Raw genomic sequence first — 11111 nt, forward strand, 5'->3', positions numbered from 1 at the left:
AATACATTTTTCTTCAAAGGAGATATTTTCTTGTTTTACTGCTTCATGTGTGACGCAGAGTGTTGTCTGCGTGACGCAAGGCTCACAATGTTTGTTTACTGCGTCCAGACACAGCGTCTGTCTGTCTGTCGGAGGCTGGAGGCCAGATGCCAGGTGCCAAATCCAGCTTTTCAATGTATTTGCTGTTGAGTACATGCCCATCATGGCCGGGTCAAGGTCAGCCCTCAACCAGGTGTTATCATAACAGTAGTGGACACCACCACCAGGTGTTATCATAACAGTAGTGGACATCACCACCAGGTGTTATCATAACAGTAGAGGACACCACCAGGTGTTATCATAACAGTAGAGGACACCACCACCTGTGGGAACCGACCTGTGAGATTTATATTTATTTAATTTATATGAATTTATATTTACGTTAATTTGTATACTTCGATAGCAATTTGTATAATGATAAGTGGACTGTATTTCTGCAATAATCTCAATCTCACAAATCGATCCTCTACACATTAGGGGGGGTTTATTAAATTAATATATATGCAGCCAATCAAACTACAGTAATAGCTACATACATTGATGAGGTTCCTTCTCTTATAGTACAGCAGGTTAGTCCACCAGGTATAACTAGAGTGTAGACACCAAATTATCCTCTTTGAGGTAGCTTCTATCACCCAGTAACTGGTGCACATAATCTTGCATCCTCGTCTTGACCTGTCAAAAGTGCGCTAGCTGTGAAGCCAGATACCTATATATGACAAGTATATCAGAGAAAACAGTACATGGAACATGAAGACCTGGCTTAATTACCTTTAGTTTGAGGCTTCCACGTGATCTAACCGGGTCACCCTATATCCTGACATTAATGGCCATAAATGAATGATAAACGGGTTTCGGATAGACTTAACTTGAATTGTAGACATCGTGTTGGAGATGGTACCTTTGGTTTCCATAACACTACGTCCAAGTAAAATTAACAGGAGCCGAATTTGCTCCCGTGTGAGCCTCTGGTCTCAATATAAACACAATGGCTGTTTAACACTCCATACTATTGACGTTACTGGCCGACATTGTCCAGAATGATAGGAGCCGAATTTGCTCCACACGTCTCGGAGGTGACACAACAATGGCTGCCCTCCTTCCCCACTGACGCCTGGCCTACTTTGTCCAGATTTCAGAAGTGATAGAAGGGTCACATTTACTCTACTTTAATATTGATAATTAAGTTAATTTATATAAGATGTTTTTATGATGGTAAAGTCCAAAGACTAATGTATTTAAGAACAATTCCCAGCAGAATAGCTGGTGAATTATAATAGTATGTGGTGATGATATCCCGTTTTCTTTAGACGGTAATTCCACTACAAGTTACGTTTTCTATGGGTAACTTGTTTATACAACACAGCTATTATCTGTATGATATATTAAATGGTGTCGGATTTTCCGACATAATTCCCCAGGGGGCTGCTCACGGGTCGAAGTCCTATTTAGAACAGACGAACACCGATACTCCTCCTTCGAATTATTAGATTAATTTGATGTTAGTAGTTAGTAAGCACACATTTGTGCGTCTGTTCGTACAGGACGGATGTCCCGTACTAGAGTTGCAAGGGTTAGAAGTCTAATGCGATTTCATTTCCCTGTCAACTCTTGAAAGGCTAATATTCAAGCCTTATTACATATTATTTAACCCAGAAGACTGGATGTGATCAAGTACTACAGTCAAGTATGATTCAGGGACTGCAGTGAGATCAGTGACATTAGATATAACTTGAAGTTTCTTCAGGTAACTGGTCACTGATATATAAACACTGAGGCCCATGGAATACATCTTGATTAAATAATAAATGTATCAAATCAGTCATCAGATTTATTGGGGTTTAATTTAGTTAATTGATTCAGAAGATTGAATAGCTCATCATTAAAGTAAAGTATGGTTCTGAGACTGCAGTGGGTTCAGTGACATTGGTCGCAGTGACTTGTAGCTGTTTTAGGCTACTGTTCACTGATTTGCCACTGAGGCCTCATGAACTCATCTTCAGCTTCAAATGATGATACTAACATCAACCTCTGTTGGTATAGTCAGCTGTAATCTCCTTAGTATAATGCTACTGGAGAAATATAATCAGCTGACAAATTTAGATTTCTACTGGTATTGTTTATCTGCAGGCATAGGTCTCCTCAGGCTTGATACTGGGCCTGAGAGTAATTTACCTCCTGCAGAGTTTAACATGGTTATACCCTGATATTTAGTAGGGCTACCGATGAATCGATGGCAATAGTCTGTCCCAACAAGGAGACCGAAGTCAGTGAGGTGATCAGACTTAATATTATCTGCCAATTTTATTCCTCTATTTCTCAGGAATTTGGCTGTTGCTCTCAGACCTTGAACTTGTAGGTCTACTGGTATTTTGTCCACCACAATGGCTTGTACTCGACAGACGTACCTGCCTAAACGTACTGATGGTTGTACCACCTGGTAGACTTGAGGTCCTGCATCTGTTACAAACCCTGAGATGTTGAATGACGTCTGGGCTACAGGCCTTAATTGTAATTCATCTGCCAGCTTTTTAGTGATATATGTTCTCTGGGATCCTTGGTCAAACAACCCACGGGTATGGACCTTGGCCCTCTTATTCAGGATGGTAATTTGGGCAGTAGGCAAAGTCGTATTACCTTTAGACTTTGCCGATTGGACACTCTTTGTTTGTTGCACCTTGCAGTACTGTACTGTGGTGGGAATGCTATCTTCCACCTTGGGGTTTGGAGACGTTGTTTTGGTGTCTCTGCACAATGCTGCATGGTGCTGACCTTTGTTACACCTATTACAGGTGTGTAATTGGGTATCACAATCCTTGATGTTATGTTTCCTGAGGCACCTCGTGCAATGTTGCAAATCTTTGAGTCGCTCAACACGGGCGTCACTATCAGGAAAATTAGAGCAGTGGTACATTGAATGTTTCTCATTGCAGAACAAACATGTTCCATAGCTTCCAGTACCCTTTGGTGTCACGTTCTTGGGTGACACAGTAACTATAGGCTTGGAGGGTCCCACTGCATATACGCCCACACTGCTACTGTTCCACTTTGGTGTTGAATTATATTGTCTAGATTGATTTGGAGTACCTTTGGTACTCTGTGGTTTACTATTATTAGTTTCTGAGGGTTTACTTGGTGGTTTTAATTTGTCATGTGTTCGTAATTGATGAACTACTGACTTTAAACCTTCAGATATTTCATTCATGGATAAGATGCTTTTATTGTAATGAGCACTCATTTGTCTCAATATGTCCCTAGGTATTTTCTCCTGGACAATTATTTTCAAGACCCACTCAGCCCCGTTTGTATCTGCTGTCAGGCTGAGGGCATTGATCAATGATTCTATCTCCAGCTTGAAGACTTGGAGTGAATCAGCTGAAGCCTCCGGTGGGGGTAAATGCAACAGCTCATGAACTAAATGTGATGTTCTTACTTCTGCATCAGCATAATTATCCTTGAGGAGTTTTACTGCCAGATCATAGCCGTCATTAGTTAATCTCAGATGGGATACTACTGTTTTAGCCTCACCTGATAATTGGCCTTGCAAATAAGAGAATTTACTACTCTTTGGTAAAGATTGTTTTGAGTCTACAAGGTCAACGAATTTGTTCCAAAATTCGTCCCAATCTTCCTCATCTTTTCCTGAGAAAGTGGGTAAATTAATTGGAGGGAGTCGAGCTTCTGCTTGACTCGTATTAGATGCAACTGTTGTTGTTGTTGCTGTTGCCTTGTTCTGGGCAATTAATTTGACATAAGGCTGTAACGTGGCCTGAGTGTGATCTTCATAATTCGCAAGATCAACCATAATGTCGTCTATTTCTGTTTCTGATAAATTGGTGTTGGCAAGTTCAGCCACATATGTTGCTATTTGACATTTGATTTGCTCAAATTTACCTGCAGCTGCTTGATAATAGCTTTCCAGGTCAGCATAATCAACTTGAGATTGTTGTGACAAATCTTCACATTTCTTGATCTGTCTTGTTAAGTGGCCTTTAAGACCTGCAAGGGTTCTTTTCATTCTCCCTGCATTATCCATACTGGCTAGTTGGTGAAGCCTTGTGGGGCTTGTATTTGGGCTGCTCATAATACTGAACAAGCACTGATGGTAGCCTAGGGTAAATTCTGAACTCACTAGGCAATAATCCTACCTCTACTAGAGGTTAACACTTAAAATTAATACACATTATATATATATACAATCATACACACTAATGATTTGAGTGATAAACCAGTGTCACTGGAAGTACCTTTAGGTTAGCTCTTCTATATCACCCTAGGATGGAATTGACACTAATTAATCACTCAAAGGTGTAATGATCATAAGTAAATTATTATATATACAACTCAACTCGAGTTGATAAAAATTACACCCAAAATAGGGTCTGGACCATTCATTAATGGTGTTAGGTTAATCAATATAGTACAACTGACTATGGTAATAATGGGACTAGGATGAACGATAATAGTTCAACTAGTCAATGGTTAATATCCTACCCTGTTGTGGGTTGGCAATTAGTAAATATTATACTGTGATCACTAGTGCAATATATATTAAATAATTCTCTATCTTGGAGAAATAATATACACAATTATTGATAATAGCCTCTTAATTAGCCTCTATTAAACTTCTAATATTATCAAGAAGTATTAAATGTTATTAGTGACCTCGCGAAATAAAGTCCACAAAATTCGTAGATAATCTCTCGCGAAATGTAACACCACGAAATCCGTGAACAATCTCGCGAAGACACAGTCACTAATTTGGCTGGATTCTATATTAGCGCTGTCATTTCACGAAATAACACGCCACCAAATATCTGTGGGTGTGCATGAAACCGCTGACGAAGCTGAACTGGGCTGAGGGAGGCTCCTGAGCTCCCTCGAGGCTACGCTGCCGTCTTGACTGCTGGCTTTGTTTAAATAACACTGCACTAGTATATTTAATGAATCCACTGGTTAACTGGTTCATCCGGTACTAAGATGACCAAATGTGGGTTCATAGGACCGAATATTCCGGTTCCGAAGGTCCAAATAATTAGGTTTCGAAGGACCAAATAATGTGGGAACCGACCTGTGAGATTTATATTTATTTAATTTATATGAATTTATATTTACGTTAATTTGTATACTTCGATAGCAATTTGTATAATGATAAGTGGACTGTATTTCTGCAATAATCTCAATCTCACAAATCGATCCTCTACACATTAGGGGGGGTTTATTAAATTAATATATATGCAGCCAATCAAACTACAGTAATAGCTACATACATTGATGAGGTTCCTTCTCTTATAGTACAGCAGGTTAGTCCACCAGGTATAACTAGAGTGTAGACACCAAATTATCCTCTTTGAGGTAGCTTCTATCACCCAGTAACTGGTGCACATAATCTTGCATCCTCGTCTTGACCTGTCAAAAGTGCGCTAGCTGTGAAGCCAGATACCTATATATGACAAGTATATCAGAGAAAACAGTACATGGAACATGAAGACCTGGCTTAATTACCTTTAGTTTGAGGCTTCCACGTGATCTAACCGGGTCACCCTATATCCTGACATTAATGGCCATAAATGAATGATAAACGGGTTTCGGATAGACTTAACTTGAATTGTAGACATCGTGTTGGAGATGGTACCTTTGGTTTCCATAACACTACGTCCAAGTAAAATTAACAGGAGCCGAATTTGCTCCCGTGTGAGCCTCTGGTCTCAATATAAACACAATGGCTGTTTAACACTCCATACTATTGACGTTACTGGCCGACATTGTCCAGAATGATAGGAGCCGAATTTGCTCCACACGTCTCGGAGGTGACACAACAATGGCTGCCCTCCTTCCCCACTGACGCCTGGCCTACTTTGTCCAGATTTCAGAAGTGATAGAAGGGTCACATTTACTCTACTTTAATATTGATAATTAAGTTAATTTATATAAGATGTTTTTATGATGGTAAAGTCCAAAGACTAATGTATTTAAGAACAATTCCCAGCAGAATAGCTGGTGAATTATAATAGTATGTGGTGATGATATCCCGTTTTCTTTAGACGGTAATTCCACTACAAGTTACGTTTTCTATGGGTAACTTGTTTATACAACACAGCTATTATCTGTATGATATATTAAATGGTGTCGGATTTTCCGACACCACCAGGTGTTATCATAACAGTAGAGGACACCACCAGGTGTTATCATAACAGTAGAGGACACCACCAGGTGTTATCATAACAGTAGAGGACACCACCAGGTGTTATCATAACAGTAGAGGACACCACCAGGTGTTATCATAACAGTAGAGGACACCACCAGGTGTTATCATAACAGTAGTGGACACCACCAGGTGTTATCATAACAGTAGTGGACACCACCAGGTGTTATCATAACAGTAGTGGACACCACCAGGTGTTATCATAACAGTAGAGGACACCACCACCAGGTGTTATCATAACAGTAGAGGACACCACCAGGTGTTATCATAACAGTAGTGGACACCACCAGGTGTTATCATAACAGTAGAGGACACCACCAGGTGTTATCATAACAGTAGTGGACACCACCAGGTGTTATCATAACAGTAGTGGACACCACCACCAGGTGTTATCATAACAGTAGTGGACACCACCACCAGGTGTTATCATAACAGTAGTGGACACCACCACCTGGTGTTATCATAACAGTAGTGGACACCACCACCAGGTGTTATCATAACAGTAGTGGACACCACCACCAGGTGTTATCATAACAGTAGTGGACACCACCACCAGGTGTTATCATAACAGTAGTGGACACCACCACCAGGTGTTATCATAACAGTAGTGGACACCACCACCTGGTGTTATCATAACAGTAGTGGACACCACCACCAGGTGTTATCATAACAGTAGTGGACACCACCACCAGGTGTTATCATAACAGTAGTGGACACCACCACCAGGTGTTATCATAACAGTAGTGGACACCACCACCAGGTGTTATCATAACAGTAGTGGACACCACCACCTGGTCAGCTGTGCCGACAAAAATAAACAATGCATAAAGTCGTATAATAACCCAAAACACAGCCTTATAACCTGAACAATATGGGCGAAAATCATATCCCAGGTAAAGTAAGGAGCGTCCTTGTTAGTTCCGTCACGTGGCGCCCGCCATAGATGGCGCCACCTCTTTCGCGCCCTCGAAGGAGAATGTCCTATGTGTGCTCGCGCGGGAGTTGAGCTTCGGCTCCCTGGTCCCGCCTCTCAGCTGTTTTGTATATGTTATGTGTGAAGTAAGCAACATGTACTCACCTAGGTGTGCTTGTAGAGTTGGGCGTCAGCCCTCGGGCACCGCCTCCAGGCCGTCGGTAGCTTCATGTTTGGTGTATTATCTCGTCTTGAGTAAGTATATGTTCCTGTGAAGAGTAACTGACATCTTCCTCCTGTGAAGAGTTACTGACATCTTCCTGTGAAGAGTAACTGACATCTTCCTCCTGTGAAGAGTTACTGACATCTTCCTGTGAAGAGTTACTGACATCTTCCTGTGAAGAGTTACTGACATCTTCCTCCTGTGAAGAGTTACTGACATCTTCCTGTGAAGAGTTACTGACATCTTCCTCCTGTGAAGAGTTACTGACATCTTCCTGTGAAGAGTTACTGACATCTTCCTCCTGTGAAGAGTTACTGACATCTTCCTGTGAAGAGTTACTGACATCTTCCTCCTGTGAAGAGTTACTGACATCTTCCTGTGAAGAGTAACTGACATCTTCCTGTGAAGAGTTACTGACATCTTCCTCCTGTGAAGAGTTACTGACATCTTCCTGTGAAGAGTTACTGACATCTTCCTCCTGTGAAGAGTTACTGACATCTTCCTGTGAAGAGTTACTGACATCTTCCTCCTGTGAAGAGTTACTGACATCTTCCTGTGAAGAGTAACTGACATCTTCCTGTCAAGAGTTACTGACATCTTCCTGTCAAGAGTTACTGACATCTTCCTGTGAAGAGTAACTGACATCTTCCTCCTGTGAAGAGTTACTGACATCTTCCTGTGAAGAGTAACTGACATCTTCCTGTGAAGAGTAACTGACATCTTCCTCCTGTGAAGAGTTACTGACATCTTCCTGTGAAGAGTTACTGACATCTTCCTCCTGTGAAGAGTTACTGACATCTTCCTCCTGTGAAGAGTTACTGACATCTTCCTGTGAAGAGTAACTGACATCTTCCTGTGAAGAGTTACTGACATCTTCCTGTGAAGAGTAACTGACATCTTCCTGTGAAGAGTTACTGACATCTTCCTGTGAAGAGTTACTGACATCTTCCTCCTGTGAAGAGTTACTGACATCTTCCTGTGAAGAGTAACTGACATTTTCCTGTGAAGAGTTACTGACATCTTCCTGTGAAGAGTAACTGACATCTTCCTGTGAAGAGTTACTGACATCTTCCTGTGAAGAGTTACTGACATCTTCCTGTGAAGAGTTACTGACATCTTCCTCCTGTGAAGAGTTACTGACATCTTCCTGTGAAGAGTTACTAACATCTTCCTGTGAAGAGTTACTGACATCTTCCTCCTGTGAAGAGTTACTGACATCTTCCTCCTGTGAAGAGTTACTGACATCTTCCTGTGAAGAGTTACTGACATCTTCCTGTGAAGAGTTACTGACATCTTCCTCCTGTGAAGAGTTACTGACATCTTCCTGTGAAGAGTTACTGACATCTTCCTCCTGTGAAGAGTTACTGACATCTTCCTGTGAAGAGTAACTGACATCTTCCTGTGAAGAGTTACTGACATCTTCCTGTCAAGAGTTACTGACATCTTCCTGTGAAGAGTAACTGACATCTTCCTCCTGTGAAGAGTTACTGACATCTTCCTGTGAAGAGTAACTGACATCTTCCTGTGAAGAGTAACTGACATCTTCCTCCTGTGAAGAGTTACTGACATCTTCCTGTGAAGAGTTACTGACATCTTCCTCCTGTGAAGAGTTACTGACATCTTCCTCCTGTGAAGAGTTACTGACATCTTCCTGTGAAGAGTAACTGACATCTTCCTGTGAAGAGTTACTGACATCTTCCTGTGAAGAGTAACTGACATCTTCCTGTGAAGAGTTACTGACATCTTCCTGTGAAGAGTTACTGCCATCTTCCTCCTGTGAAGAGTTACTGACATCTTCCTGTGAAGAGTAACTGACATCTTCCTGTGAAGAGTTACTGACATCTTCCTGTGAAGAGTAACTGACATCTTCCTGTGAAGAGTTACTGACATCTTCCTGTGAAGAGTTACTGACATCTTCCTGTGAAGAGTTACTGACATCTTCCTCCTGTGAAGAGTTACTGACATCTTCCTGTGAAGAGTTACTAACATCTTCCTGTGAAGAGTTACTGACATCTTCCTCCTGTGAAGAGTTACTGACATCTTCCTCCTGTGAAGAGTTACTGACATCTTCCTCCTGTGAAGAGTTACTGACATCTTCCTGTGAAGAGTTACTGACATCTTCCTGTGAAGAGTAACTGACATCTTCCTGTGAAGAGTAACTGACATCTTCCTGTGAAGAGTAACTGACATCTTCCTGTGAAGAGTAACTGACATCTTACTGTGAAGAGTTACTGACACCTTCCTCCTGTGAAGAGTTACTGACATCTTCCTGTGAAGAGTTACTGACATCTTCCTCCTGTGAAGAGTTACTGACATCTTCCTGTGAAGAGTTACTGACATCTTCCTGTGAAGAGTAACTGACATCTTCCTGTGAAGAGTAACTGACATCTTCCTGTGAAGAGTAACTGACATCTTCCTGTGAAGAGTAACTGACATCTTCCTGTGAAGAGTTACTGACATCTTCCTCCTGTGAAGAGTTACTGACATCTTCCTGTGAAGAGTTACTGACATCTTCCTCCTGTGAAGAGTTACTGACATCTTCCTCCTGTGAAGAGTTACTGACATCTTCCTGTGAAGAGTAACTGACATCTTCCTGTGAAGAGTAACTGACATCTTCCTGTGAAGAGTTACTGACATCTTCCTGTCAAGAGTTACTGACATCTTCCTCCTGTGAAGAGTTACTGACATCTTCCTCCTGTGAAGAGTTACTGACATCTTCCTGTGAAGAGTTACTGACATCTTCCTGTGAAGAGTTACTGACATCTTCCTGTGAAGAGTAACTGACATCTTCCTGTGAAGAGTAACTGACATCTTCCTGTGAAGAGTAACTGACATCTTCCTGTGAAGAGTAACTGACATCTTCCTGTGAAGAGTAACTGACATCTTCCTGTGAAGAGTTACTGACATCTTCCTCCTGTGAAGAGTTACTGACATCTTCCTGTGAAGAGTTACTGACATCTTCCTCCTGTGAAGAGTTACTGACATCTTCCTCCTGTGAAGAGTTACTGACATCTTCCTGTGAAGAGTAACTGACATCTTCCTGTGAAGAGTAACTGACATCTTCCTGTGAAGAGTTACTGACATCTTCCTGTCAAGAGTTACTGACATCTTCCTCCTGTGAAGAGTTACTGACATCTTCCTGTGAAGAGTTACTGACATCTTCCTGTGAAGAGTTACTGACATCTTCCTGTGAAGAGTAACTGACATCTTCCTGTGAAGAGTAACTGACATCTTCCTGTGAAGAGTTACTGACATCTTCCTGTGAAGAGTTACTGACATCTTCCTCCTATGAAGAGTTACTGACATCTTCCTGTGAAGAGTTACTGACATCTTCCTGTGAAGAGTAACTGACATCTTCCTGTGAAGAGTAACTGACATCTTCCTGTGAAGAGTTACTGACATCTTCCTCCTGTGAAGAGTTACTGACATCTTCCTGTGAAGAGTAACTGACATCTTCCTGTGAAGAGTTACTGACATCTTCCTGTGAAGAGTTACTGACATCTTCCTCCTATGAAGAGTTACTGACATCTTCCTGTGAAGAGTTACTGACATCTTCCTGTGAAGAGTTACTGACATCTTCCTGTGAAGAGTAACTGACATCTTCCTGTGAAGAGTAACTGACATCTTCCTGTGAAGAGTAACTGACATCTTTCTCCTGTGAAGAGTTACTGACATCTTCCTGTGAAGAGTAACTGACATCTTCCTGTGAAGAGTAACTGACATCTTCCTGT

The 11111-nt window shown here is 41.4% G+C and overlaps 1 protein-coding gene across 1 annotated transcript in view; it reads right to left on the reverse strand.

Moving 5' to 3' along the window:
- Positions 1-7384: 7384 nt before the first annotated feature.
- The window catches only part of LOC138352022 (fap1 adhesin-like), a 4805-nt gene continuing 1078 nt past the window's right edge, over positions 7385-11111 (reverse strand). The window contains exons 1-6 of the mRNA XM_069304193.1: positions 10558-11111; positions 10040-10468; positions 9668-9949; positions 8846-9574; positions 8024-8803; positions 7385-7933 (exon numbers count right to left, since the gene is read on the reverse strand). The exon at positions 10558-11111 is cut by the window's right edge and continues 1078 nt beyond it. Coding sequence (XP_069160294.1) covers positions 7385-7933; positions 8024-8803; positions 8846-9574; positions 9668-9949; positions 10040-10468; positions 10558-11111 — 3323 coding nt within the window. The remainder of the gene's footprint in view (positions 7934-8023; positions 8804-8845; positions 9575-9667; positions 9950-10039; positions 10469-10557) is intronic.

This window comes from Procambarus clarkii, chromosome 52, assembly GCF_040958095.1.
Source record: "Procambarus clarkii isolate CNS0578487 chromosome 52, FALCON_Pclarkii_2.0, whole genome shotgun sequence".
In the NCBI taxonomy this organism is placed as follows: Eukaryota; Metazoa; Arthropoda; class Malacostraca; order Decapoda; family Cambaridae; genus Procambarus; species Procambarus clarkii.